The sequence below is a fragment of the Xenopus laevis genome, chromosome 3S (genome assembly GCF_017654675.1).
Source record: "Xenopus laevis strain J_2021 chromosome 3S, Xenopus_laevis_v10.1, whole genome shotgun sequence".
NCBI lineage: Eukaryota > Metazoa > Chordata > Amphibia > Anura > Pipidae > Xenopus > Xenopus laevis.
Window position 1 is genome coordinate 130,301,313 of NC_054376.1, and position 14,368 is coordinate 130,315,680.

Here is a 14,368-nt window from a genome sequence, read left to right on the forward strand (position 1 = left end):
ATGGAGCTGATGCCAGGGAAACGCTGGGATGCTATAGAGCTGATGCCGGGGAAACACTGGGTTGCTATAGAGCTGATGCCGGGGAAACACTGGGTTGCTATAGAGCTGGTGCCAGGGAAACACTGGGTTGCTATGGAGCTGATGCCAGGGAAACACTGGTTTGCTAGAGAGCTGATGCCAGGGAAACACTGGGTTGCTAGAGAGCTGATGCCAGGGAAACACTGGGTTGCTAGAGAGCTGATGCCAGGGAAACACTGGGTTGCTATGGAGCTGATGCCAGGGAAACACTGCGTGGCTATGGAGCTGCTGGAAACATTTAACCCCCAGTGTCTTCCTGTTTAAAGTCTCTGCACTGCTGGTTGTGACTGTTGCAGAAGCCAGGCATCTGATTGATAGACCTGGAAAAGAAGTGACTTCTGCTACATTGTCTCTAGAATCAGAACCAGAGAACAGGAAGCTGCATACAGCCGACATGTTGGGGTGGAGTTCCCCTTTTCCTGTGGCTCTTACAACAATGAGATGATGGCCCCTAGCTGTCCATAGGTACGCAAACTGCTGATCCATTAGTGAATGTAGTGGGTCACACCTACACAGTCGTCCATTTCTTCTTGGTCATGTGATCAACATTTTTCATGGGCACTTAGAAGTCTGTGTGGGCTGCAGCCGACAACAAAGGGACAGGGTGAAGGGCGCTGGCATGAAAAATGTGCCCTTTGCTTATTGGCAAGCCACGATTTAACTGTTACCTGCACAGGTGGGCTTGGGTTGCTATGGGACAGGCGTTAGTAACACTCAGGGAGCATGCTCAGTAGGGGCTGCTGGGAAATGGAGCAACAAGTAGGGGGCTGCAGTCATGACAATACTAATACTCCATGAGGTCTGTGAGCTCCTATTGGTTCAGAAAAAGCGATGCTGCTGATTGGAGCGAGACTGCAGGAGACTGTACAATGTGAGTTGGATGAGCAGCGAGTAGAGCAGGTCCAGTTGCTGTGACTTATTTCTATAGATTGTCCTACTCAGGTACAGGCTGTGGTGCAGTTACAGGGAATCACCAGCAGGGGGCAGACACAAACTCTCATCGCTCATATATGGGACGGCGAAGGGAACAAAGAGACAAAGCAAAAGTTTATTCTGCTGTAATCGAGAGGCACTGCATGATGGGAGCTGTAGTTCAGCAACACGTTGTACCAATGACACACACAAAACCAACTATCTGCCCTCTTGTAAATCATTAACCCCGGGAGAACTGGCTGAATTTCCCAACTGCCACTTCCTTCTCCCCCCTCTATAGCAACGAGAGGAGGCAAATGTCATATTTCTAGTCCCATAAAGGATCATTCAGTATTTGGGCCCCTGGTCTGAAAGGGAATTTACTTACATTCACTGCCCCGGGAACACACATCCAAGGCCCAATGAGCTTTATATGGCACCTCTAATATGAGTAAATCTAGAGCAACTGGACTTGCAGAGTAATCATTGGATGTTTCACTACTCGTCCGAGCAGCTTCTTCAGTACAACTAACTGGTGTGGGGAATTCTGGGCATATAAAGTGAAACTCACAGAGGTGTGAATACGTGTAGTTACTGTGATAGAATCACACCTCTGAGTTTCACGTGTCTCCTTCAATGTGCCATTGTGATTGGATTAGTGAAAGAGTTTATATGGCGAGGAAGCTGCTCGGACGAGTAGTGAAACGTCTTCAGTGATTACTCAGCAAGTCCAATTGTTTTACAATGACTTATATTAGATATACCATGACCTGGATGAGTAAAAATCTTGTTTATAGAGCAAATATATCCCTGTTTATTCCCCTAGTCTCTTTCCATTACACACTCACCTGTGCAGGAGGGACCCACTTACACCTTGTTCTTAACCAGCACCTGTCCAGTTATTGGGCAGCTTGGAATTGGCATCCAGGGTTCTGGTTTATAGGATCAGCCCCCAGTCCAATACATTCAGTAAACACAGGAGACTCCAACTTTGGGCACCTGCCCTGACATTTAGCCCATTCTCCTCCTTCTACCCCCCCATGTGTAACAGCCCGCGTATATCTCTGTGCCGAGGAAGTAGCCAATTGGCTTGAGCTTTCCCAAGGAACTAGTCTGACACAGCTGGGCATCACCAGTGATCATGTGATGTGCGGGTCGAGAATTTCCCGACCCTAACCCACCCCCTCCTGTACCCTGCCCTCTTTTTATAGACCCGCCCACAGTGATGTCACAAAAGGGGCAGGCAGAAGCACTAGGTCGCAGGCATTATATATGGGTAGCGTGAGCTTGAATACAACTTATAGGAAAAGGGAGCCGCCCCCCGACTGGTCAGACCCCCCCAATTACTATATTAATAGTAAAAAGATGCAGGTTGAGAGTGTTACTCCATTAAATAATGGTACCAGTATGGTTGTAACAGATACAGATAAGGCAAATGTGTTAAATCAGTTCTTTTCTTCAGTCTATACAATAGAGGAGTGTGAGTTCCCAGGCTCACTTAATAACTGCACTAATGGCTCAGCTCAATCTAGTCAGTGGCTGACTCAGGATATGATTCATAAAGCTTTAATACAAATGAATGTAAACAAGGCTCCAGGGCCTGATGGCATACACCCCCGGGTTCTAAGAGAGTTTAGTTCAGTTTTAGACCAGCCCTTATTTCTGATTTTCTCAGATTCACTGTCATCTGGTATGGTGCCTATAGATGGAGAAAAAGCTGATGTTATTCCAATATTTAAAAAGGGATTATGATCTCAGCCTGGCAATTATAGGCCAGTAAGTCTGACATCTGTGGTGGGCAAATTATTTGAAGGCTTGTTAAGGGATCACATTCAAAATGTTGTCCTAGTGAATGTCATTATGAGCAGCAATCAGCATGGCTTTATGAAGGATAGGTCATGTCAGACGAATTTGATTGCTTTTTATGATGAGGTAAGTAAGATTCTGGACAGTGGGGGGGCAGTAGATCTATTTGGATTCCACCAAAGCGTTTGATACTGTGCCCCACAACAACTGCTTTCTAAACTAAGGTCTGTTGGGCTTAAAGGAAAGCTATGGAGGCATTTTATAGCCAACAGATTAACTGCAATAGTGCAAGCTAGAATGCTATATTTATTCTGAATAATGTTTTACCAAACCTGAGTAAAAAGCTCTAGAAGTTCTGATTGTTTAGGATAGCAGCTGCCATATTAGCTTGGTGTGACATCACTTCCTGCCTGAGTCTCTCCCTGTTCACTCATAGCTCTGGGCTCAGATTACAGCAGGGAGGAGCAAACTGAGCATGCTCAAGCCCAAGCCCTGGAGGTTTAAGCTGAAAACAGTAAGTCTGATACAGAAGCCCATGAGTACACAATAGAAGGAAAGAAATGTGATGTTTGACAGAGGACTCAGAGCAGCATTACTTTGAGGGTTTACTGGTGTATTTATATATTATATATTGATAAAGCTTACTTAGTTTTAGCCTTTCCTTCAATGAAGTGGTTTGCCCATGGATAGGAAACTGGCTACAGGATCGGGTACAGAGGGTGGTTGTTAATGGGACATTCTCTACTTGGAGTAAGGTTCTTAGTGGGGTCCCTCAGGGCTCAGTATTGGGGCCACTTTTATTTAACTTGTTCATTAATGACTTAGGGGAGGGTATTGTAAGTAATGTATCAGTGTTTGCAGATGAGACAAAACTATCAGCCCAATTAATTCCATCCAGGATGTGGCACTTGCAACAGGATCTTGACTAACTGGCAATCTGGGCAGCTAAGTGGCAAATGAGATTCAATGTTGATAAATGTAAAGTCCTGCACCTGGGATGTAACAATATCCACTTATACCCTTAATGGGACTGCACTAGGCAAATCCATAATGGAGACGGAGCTTGGAGTCCTTGTAGATAATAAACTTGTCTGTAGCAAGCAATGCCAGTCAGCAGCATCAAGGGCAAATAAGGTCTTGACTTGTATTAAATGGGGCAGAGAGTCACGGGAGGAGGGGGTCCCACTGTATAGAGCACTGGTAAGGCCCCATAGTACAAGTTGATCCAGGGACTGGTCCCATTGCCATTTTGGAGTCAGGAAGGAATTTCTCCCCCTTTGAGGCAAATTGGAGAGAATTTAGATTAGGCTTTTTTGCCTTCCTCTGGATCAACTGACAGTTAGGCAGGTTATACATAGACTTAAATAGCTTGAACTATCTTTTTTCAACCTGACTTACTATGTGAGATCACTCTTCAGACTGGTCAGACCCCTCCCCCCAGTTACATTACAGATCACACGTCAGACCCCCCAGTTACAGGACAGATCACACGTCAGACCCCCCAGTTACAGGACAGATCGCACGTCAGACCCCCCAGTTACAGGACAGATCGCACGTCAGACCCCCCAGTTACAGGACAGATCGCACGTCAGACCCCCCAGTTACAGGACAGATCGCACGTCAGACCCCCCAGTTACAGGACAGATCGCACGTCAGACCCCCCAGTTACAGGACAGATCACACGTCAGACCCCCCCAGTTACATTACAGAGCACACATCAAGACCCCCCAGTTACAGGACAGATCACACGTCAGACCCCCCAGTTACAGGACAGATCACACGTCAGACCCCCCCCAGTTACAGGACAGATCACACGTCAGACCCCCCAGTTACAGGACAGATCACACGTCAGACCCCCCAGTTACATTACAGATCACACATTAGGACTGTATACAGCAAACTTTTATTTTATTTTTTTTTTTAAATCAGATATAAATTTGTTTCCCTGAAAAATCTCCATTCATTCTGATGACAGGGGGAGGGGCAGCGAGAAGAGGCCATTAAAAAAAGAAAAAAACATGGGAATCAAAAAATAATGGGTGGGGGGGTATATCAGTTGGTCCGATGTTGGCAGCTGAACAGGTGAATGTATCAGTAGTAACGGGGGGCATCAGTAGCCAGAACATCTCAGGTACTTGCCCATGTCAAAGACTTTCTTGTTCAGACACCCCCCGTGCACCTCGGCCTTCCCCATGACCATGACCAGAGCTGTGAAGGGAACACAAGAGGGTGAGTAGGGGCAGCGGCACATACATAACCCCCACATCACACAGCCCCCCACATTACCTTGCTCAGTTTTGCAGATGGAGACATTGTAGGTGGGCCCGTTGGGGTTCTTAGTCCTCAGATCCATCACCTGGTTGTCGACCACAGCGAACTCATCCCTGAGCACGGAGCACTTGACTCCGCCTATGGTCAGACCATTGACAAATAGCGACTCTCGGTTGGGCGACACCAACGCATTGATCTCAGCAGGCTGTGGAACAACAACAACATAGTTAGTACTGACACCACCATCTACTAACTGTATAGCCACTATGCATGCTGGGTAATGAGGCAGTGGCACTACTGATGTGCACTGCTGTCTGCCTGCGAGTGAATGTAGCCAGTGACACATGTATGACAAGGCTGAGCAGGACTCAAGCACAGCCCGGGGCAATCCATGTGAGGATAAGGGGGGAGCTTGTGCACTCGTCCCATCATGTCTCAGGAATGTGCAGCATGTGACCTGCCCCTGCTCTCCTGTAACAGCACCGCCCCCTTATGGCCCCCATCCAACAGCTGCTCATGAACACAACCAGCTGCTCTCATCTACACAATGCAACACACACCAGCACTACACAATGCAACACACACCAGCACTACACAATGCAACACACACCAGCACTACACAATGCAACACACACCAGCACTACACAATGCAACACACCAGCACTGAGACACCAGCACTACACAATGCAACACACCAGCACTACACAATGCAACACACCAGCACTACACAATGCAACACACCAGCACTACACAATGCAACACACACCAGCACTACACAATGCAACACACACCAGCACTGAGACACACCAGCACTACACAATGCGACCCACACACCAGCACTACACAATGACCAGCAATGAGACACACCAGCATTACACAATACACAGGAAGCTGAACATGTAACAAGTCGTGCCTGTAGCAGATTGCAGTGCAGCTGTGTGACAACACCGTATGTACAACCAATACCTGGAGTCTCACACATCCGCCTCCCACAAGTCTCTGCTGAGCAACAGCTGCGGGACATTCACTTCCTGCGCAAGGAAACCGCACTGTACAAAACAGGAAGTTGCAGAGGCAAAAGCTCCAGAGCCAATGGCATGCGTGTGGCTAAAGACTCAGCAAGAGGCTAGTGAGTGGCATCAATGAGGCGATTGTTTCCCTTGTAAGTGTCTCAGGGTCACACCTAAGCCTACAGGGTGGGGCAACACAGACAGGGTCTTACTGGGATATTTGCACAAAGCTGAGCGGCCCAAGCACCCTATTATATGCTGTAACCCCGGCAGCACCCTATTATATGCTGTAACCCCAGATCCAGCTCTAACAGCACCCATCAGAGCAGCTGAGCAAGTATACCCCTCCGCCCCAAACAGGGGCCCAATGTGAAAGGCATGGGTGCTATAGATTTGGTGCTGGATGCCTGTACAATTTGCAGTACTGTCCCTTTAACAGTGATAGGAGCCAACAAGGACAGCCCCCTGGACTGAATGTATCAGGCAATAAAGCTTTATGGCTCCAGACATTTATTACAGGAGTGAGGAAGGGCAAGTGACTAGCAATGGCTGCCGACCTTTGACCCATAACTGCAAGGCATTGTGGGAGCAGCCATACCCAGGAGTCCAGGCAGCAGGGCTACATATCACCTTAAAGATGGGTGTACCCAGCATGCACTGCTGTACTAGGCTACTCCTGGCACCTACACCCAGCACCCCCACAGCAGAACTGCACCCACAGTGTTACACATGTAGATCAATTACTTGCTTTAACCCAAATCATGTGCAATGAACCCCTCCTTATCTGTGAGCAGGAAACAGGCGGCAGAGAGAAGGGGGGCATCTAGTGAATGTTCATGTAGGCCGAGCGCACAGGGGACATATTGCTACAGAGGGGCGGGGGAAACAGGAAAAAATGACAGTTTAACCACCCAGTGATGACACTTACTATCCCAGCAGGAATCATTGTGACTCCACAAAGTCACATTTACTTCCCCTTTGTTATTAGTCGTTGCCGGTGAAAGAGCCATAGTGTGGGGGTCACGACTTCATACGCCAACAAGTAGCTGCCCCGGGGCATTTGGGATCCCAAGCTCAGACTGGGTGGCACAGCAGCAGGATCCCCCCCCCCCCCGTGTGCACAATGAGGATGCTGGGAGTTGTAGTTTTATGGCTGCTGTAAAGTACAAGAGGCACATCTGGGGCCCATTACTCAGCAGCTCCCTCCCAATATATAAATATAAGACTCATTCCTCTCTCAGCTTTGTCTCCTTTTTCGGCCTGAAGTGTTTGTGCGAATAGTCTCCTCCCCCGGGTGCCCCGCCCCCTCCATTTTGTTCCAGACAGGAAGCAGCCGCGCAAGCAGTGCTCAGTAGCGACGCTGATAATGCCCCCCAGCCTGTGCAACATCTTGTGCTGGAAGCAACATGGCAGCACCACAATTGTGGCCACTGCCTTTACCTAGAACAGCAGCTAGGGTTAACCCTTTGCTTGCCAAGCATGATGAGTGGAGGGTACACAGCTGAACTACTAAAGTACGCCGTGAGCTCTTAAAGGCACAGGGGCAGCAGAGAGGAAGTGGCCACTTCCTGCTGACAGTTTCCCAAGAGACACCTGGACCCCTAGAGGCAGGAATGATGAGCATATGCTTGGGACCCCGTTTAACCCAAGAAGACCGCCCTACCCCCCCCCAGCAGACCATGGGAGGGGCAACAATCGCCAGCATACAGGCTTTGCCAGAATCCCAATTCCCCAGACTAAATATTAACCAATAGCAGATCACTTCCTCCTTGTGCCCTGTTTACTGATGAGCCAAGTGACAAATGGCAGCTCCTACATTGGGCAAACAGCCAATCACATCAGCCTGTGCCAATGGGGGAACTGACCTTCTGTCTGACACAGGGGACCAAAAGACTATTCAGAAACAACTCCCATCACATAAGGGTTAATACCACCCGTACTTCTGCACCCCCAGGCACATTCCTCTGCTGCAACTCCCAGTACCAGCCCTGGAGAAGGGCCACTTCATACAAGAGACAGACATGTGATCTCTTCTAATGCATAAAACACATACCCTCTGGGCATCACATGACTCCCTGCACCTCCCTATGGATATGATCTGCCCATGTGCAACTACACTTCCCTGCCTCACCCCTGACATGTTCTGATCCACAGTCCTACTGATCAGTAACCCCAGCAGTTCCTTCCTAAAGGGGCAATCCCTGAACAGCCCAGTAAGTTCTGACCAATAGGATTCAATCCTGGGCTGTGTCTGCGCATGGAAAGGGCCCCAATAGTACAATACAAGTAGGGGCCACATTGCCTTACAGGGTTATGTGTCTGTACATCTGTATTGTTACCACAGGGGCCCCTATCATTAGAGGGGCCTAAAGAGCTTGCACTTCATATCTCCATCACTGCTTCCCACCACCCAGTAGCCCCAAACCAGGACCCCTCTCCTGCCCAAACCCCACCCCTCCCATTCAGTTCAACCAGGACCCACACATAAAAGGGTTAACAGTCTCTAGAACCCAGGCCGGGCCCCCTCACACAGTCTCTAAAACCCAGGCTGGGGCCCCTCACAGTCTCTAAAACCCAGGCTGGGGCCCCTCACAGTCTCTAAAACCCAGGCTGGGGCCCCTCACAGTCTCTAAAACCCAGGCTGGGGCCCCTCACAGTCTCTAAAACCCAGGCCGGGGCCCCTTAGTCAATAGAACCAAGGCTGTGGCCCTCAGTCTCTAGAAATAAGGCTGTGGCCCCTCAGTTAATAGAACTAAGGCTGGAGCCCTCACAGTCTCTAGAACTAAGGCCGGGGCCCCTTAGTCAATAGAACCAAGGCTGTGGCCCTCAATCTCTAAAAATAAGGCTGGGGCCCCTCAGTTAATAGTACTAAGGCTGGGGCCCTCACAGTCTCTAGAACTAAGGCTGGAGCCGTCACAGCCTATAGGATTAGCGAGTGCAACAGAGGAGACTCCTATTGGCTCGTTTAGCCAAGTCAGAATATGACAGACAGAGCCGCCAGCCAATCGCTACCGTCCCCGATTTGTCAGCACTCAGGCCCAGCGCTAGGGGCGCTACACACTATACGGCTATAGGCCCGGGTGCGGCGGATTAGGGGCCCCGTTCCAGTCACAGCCTATTAAACCGCCGAGTGGGCGGGCGCATGAGTAGCGGAGAGGGCCCAGGACACGTGACACACTGACCGTTATGTTGCTGAAGACTCCGCCGGGAGTGCAGGCCCATACGGACGGGGTCCCCTTGTAGCCGCAGATACACGCCTCCTGCACTTTCTCGCACGTCAGGTTATCGATGTAGCCGTTCCAGGACATTGTTGTTGCTTCTGTTGCTGCTGAATTTGCGGAGGCACCGGACGGAGCAGGGAACACACACCTCGTGCTGAGAAGACGCGCGGGCAGAACCCGTTCAGTTCCGCCACGCCCTTTATATAGCGCGCGATGCCGGGGTCAAGAGGAAAGGGGCGTGGCAAAGAAGGACAGGGCGCGTGCGCCGGCTCAGGGCGCGGCCGGGAACACAACACGCATGCGCGAGGGACTGCTTTCGCAAGGCGGACGAGGGTACAGCGCAGGCGCGCTCGTGATTCTCATTCCTGCGCACGCGCAAGCAAGATGAGTTGGCTGCTTTGGCGAACCGTGTCATAGGCGGCCTTGTGACGCACCGAGGCGCGGTTTTCTGCGCATGCGCTATGTAAGAGCCTATCGCCCGCAGCTATAGCGGCTAACTGCAACTCCCTGCACTCAGAAAGCCCTCAGTGCCTGGCAACTCCCGGCCGGACACGGGCACAAGGGCTCAGTGTTACAGTTACAGCCTCACATTGGCCGTGCGACGGGGGGAGGGGCCTAAGATTCACTCTCCGTGTCTCGCGCTTTCCGTGTGCGCGCACAGACTTCCTGCGCTTACTGGCGCCGCCGAGTCTCCTTATATGGGCATGTGAGTGACTGGCGGGAACTGCGGTCTGACACACGAGTCCCCTCCCCCCACACTGAGCCTCTCACTAATGGGTTTGTGCCCTGAGATGAGTCGCCTCAGGAGCCACCACATGCCAATGTGACCTGCTCATTACTACTGTCATGTACAGAACAGCCAGTCAGGGAATGTGAGGGCTTGTGGCCCCTGTGTGGCCCCTGGGGCAAGAGAGAAGCTCCAGCCTGTTCTGAGGTGATGGGCAAGTTGGGACAATTGTACATTCTCAGCTGCACCTACTGATCCTTCTACTGATTCTTCTACTGATTGATTCTTCTACTGATCCTTCTACTGATCCTTCTACTGATTCTTCTACTGATCCTTCTACTGATTCTTCTACTGATTCTTCTACTGATTCTTCTACTGATTCTTCTACTGATCCTTCTACTGATTCTTCTACTGATTCTTCTACTGATTCTTCTACTGATTCTTCTACTGATTCTTCTACTGATTCTTCTACTGATTCTTCTACTGATTCTTCTACTGATTCTTCTACTGATTCTTCTACTGATCCTTCTCTACTGATTCTTCTACTGATCCTTCTACTGATTCTTCTACTGATTCTTCTCTACTGATCCTTCTACTGATCCTTCTACTGATTCTTCTACTGATTGATTCTTCTACTGATCCTTCTACTGATTCTTCTCTACTGATTCTTCTACTGATTCTTCTACTGATTCTTCTCTACTGATTCTTCTACTGATTGATTCTTCTACTGATCCTTCTACTGATTCTTCTCTACTGATTCTTCTACTGATTCTTCTACTGATTCTTCTACTGATTCTTCTACTGATTGATTCTTCTACTGATCCTTCTACTGATTCTTCTACTGATTCTTCTCTACTGATTCTTCTACTGATTCTTCTACTGATTCTTCTACTGATCCTTCTACTGATCCTTCTACTGATTCTTCTACTGATCCTTAATTCTCTACCAGCCGCTTATTCATCTCATTTATATTACTTATATCATTCATTTTATACATTTTAGGCTCAGGACACGCAGGCAGATTCGGGGGGATTAGTCGGCCGGCGACAAATCTCTTCTTCGGGCGACTAATCTCCCCGCCGGCTAGAATATCTGAGGTTTCCTCGTCAGGCGACTATCGAAAACGAATGGCTCCGAGTGCCGTTCACCCTGACGATTTACATTGTAGCTGGCGGGGAGGCAGTTTGGGGAGATAAATCGCCCGAAGAAGAGATTTGTCGCCCGAAGAAGAGATTTGTCGCCGGGCGACGAATCCCCCAAATCTGCCTGTGTGTCCTATTCATTTTATACATCTTATTTATCTTATACATCAGTGCTGGGCTCATTCCCAATCATAACCGCCCATGAGAGAACAGGCTTCATAAAGGGGCTCACCCCGAAATAAATAGCATGGGGTAACCCTGCATTTCACTTGCCTTGAGTGCCAGTGTATTTCTATCCTACATTCTGTTCTCTTGCCCATTGTGGTCTCTTGCCCATTGTGGTCTCTTGCCCATTGTGGTCTCATGCCCATTGTGCTCTCATGCCCATTGTGCTCTCATGCCCATTGTGGTCTCATGTCCATTGTGGTCTCATGTCCATTGTGGTCTCATGTCCATTGTGGTCTCATGCCCATTCTGTTCTCTTGCCCATTGTGGTCTCATGCCCATTGTGGTCTCATGCCCATTGTGGTCTCATGCCCATTCTGTTCTCTTGCCCATTGTGGTCTCATGTCCATTGTGGTCTCATGTCCATTGTGGTCTCATGCCCATTCTGTTCTCTTGCCCATTGTGGTCTCATGTCCATTGTGGTCTCATGCCCATTCTGTTCTCTTGCCCATTGTGGTCTCTTGCCCATTGTGGTCTCTTGCCCATTGTGGTCTCATGCCCATTCTGTTCTCTTGCCCATTGTGGTCTCTTGCCCATTGTGGTCTCATGCCCATTGTGGTCTCATGCCCATTGTGGTCTCTTGCCCATTCTCCAATCTCTGGCCACTGGGGATAGAGCTGCTCTTATCACATTCCTCCCACTCAAACTGCCCCTTCCCTGTAACTAACAGACCTGTGAGTCCCCTGCCTTTGCACCCTGTAATCGTCACCCATACGCCCATAACACTGGCATGTCTACCAATCACTGGAGCTACCTTTATACTGGTCAGTGCCAGCCATACTTGTACTGCAACTCCCAGCATTCCCTGTGGAGCTACAGTGTTGGGAAACACAGAGGAGAGTATCCCACAGCCCAGGCTCACAGTCTGTGTCAAAAGAGAGGAAGGAAGTCTGATTGGCCGAGACCTGTGAGAAGCTAAATTTAATATAAAAATGTGCCAAGTGTGCAGGGTGGGGGTGCTAATGGCGTCCTCTTGTGCGGCTCTCACTGTCAGCTTCCTGTTACTTGGGGTCACTCTTTAGCTACTTCTCCTTTCCTCTATCTCTCCTCATCCTCTGTGTAACTCAACTCTCTTCTTCCTCCTTCTGCTGCAACAAATCATCAACTACACTACTCAGCACTACTCTATACCACAGGCAATATTTCCTTATAGATACTTAGTACTTGTATACAGAGAGATAAGTATCAACGAGAGCTACTCAGCACTATTATACAAAGAGGAGAGATCAGTATCAGGAGAGATACTCGGTACTGTTATACAGAGAGGAGAGATCAGTATCAGAGGAGAGATACTCAGTACTGTTATACAGAGAGGAGAGATCAGTATCAGAGGAGAGATACTCAGTACTGTTATACAGAGAGGAGAGATCAGTATCAGAGGAGAGATACTCAGTACTGTTATAACAGAGAGGAGAGATCAGTATCAGAGGAGAGATACTCAGTAACTGTTTATTACAGAGAGGAGAGATCAGTATCAGAGGAGAGATAACTCAGTACTGTTATACAGAGAGGAGAGATCAGTATCAGAGGAGAGATACTCAGTACTGTTATACAGAGAGGGGAGATCAGTATCAGGAGAGATACTCAGTACTGTTATACCAGAGAGGAGAGATCAGTAATCAGAGGAGAGATACTCAGTACTGTTATACAGAGAGGAGAGATCAGTATCAGAGGAGAGATACTCAGTACTGTTATACAGAGAGGAGAGATCAGTATCAGAGGAGAGATACTCAGTACTGTTATACAGAGAGGGGAGATCAGTATCAGGAGAGATACTCAGTACTGTTATACAGAGAGGAGAGATCAGTATCAGGAGAGATACTCAGTACTGTTTTACAGAGAGGAGAGATCAGTATCAGGAGAGATACTCAGTACTGTTATACAGAGAGGAGAGATCAGTATCAGGAGAGATACTCAGTACTGTTATATAGAGAGGAGAGATCAGTATCAGAGGAGAGATACTCAGTACTGTTATACAGAGAGGAGAGATCAGTATCAGAGGAGAGATACTCAGTACTGTTATACAGAGAGGAGAGATCAGTATCAGAGGAGAGATACTCAGTACTGTTATACAGAGAGGAGAGATCAGTATCAGAGAGATACTCAGTACTGTTATACAGAGAGGGAGTATCAGTATCAGGAGAGATACTCAGTAATGTTATACAGAGAGGAGAGATCAGTATCAGAGGAGAGATACTCAGTACTGTTATACAGAGAGGGGAGATCAGTATCAGGAGAGAAATACTCAGTACTGTTATACAGAGAGGAGAGAGTATCAGAGGAAGGATACTCAGTACTGTTATAAGAGAGGAGAAGATCAGAGGAGAGATACTCAGTACTGTTATACAGAGAGGAGAGTATTCAGTATGCAGAGGAGAGATACTCAGTACTAGTTATACAGAGAGGAGAGATCAGTATCAGAGGGAGAGATACTCAGTACTGTTATATCAGAGAGGAGAGATCAGTATCAAGGAGAGATACTCAGTACTGTTATACAGAGAGGAGAGATCAGTATCAGAGGAGAGATACTCAGTAACTGTTATACAGAGAGGAGAGATCAGTATCAGAGGAGAGATACCAGTACTGTTATATACAGAGAGGAGAGATCAGTATCAGAGGAGAGATACTCAGTACTGTTATACAGAGAGAGATCAGTATCAGGAGGAGAGACTCAGTACTGTTATACAGAGAGGAGAGATCAGTATCAGAGGAGAGATACTCAGTACTGTTATATCAGAGAGGAGAGAATCAGTATCAGAGGAGAGATACTCAGTACTGTTATACAGAGAGGAGAGATCAGTAATCAGAGGAGAGATACTCAGTAACTGTTATAATAGAGAGGAGAGATCAGTATCAGAGGAGAGATACTCAGTATGTTATACAGAGAGGAGAAGATCAGTATCAGAGGAGAGTACTCAGTACTGTTATACAGAGAGGAGAGATCAGTATCAGGAGAGATACTCAGTACTGTTATAC

The 14,368-nt window shown here is 48.3% G+C and overlaps 1 protein-coding gene across 1 annotated transcript; it reads right to left on the minus strand.

Annotated features, from left to right (window-relative positions):
• Window positions 1–4,690: 4,690 nt before the first annotated feature.
• Window positions 4,691–9,472, minus strand: pfn1.S (profilin 1 S homeolog). Its single transcript, NM_001089194.1, is given in 3 exon segments — window positions 4,691–5,004; window positions 5,083–5,272; window positions 9,260–9,472. Coding segments are annotated over 3 exon segments (414 nt in total). The 5' UTR covers window positions 9,386–9,472; the 3' UTR covers window positions 4,691–4,906.
• Window positions 9,473–14,368: the final 4,896 nt, after the last annotated feature.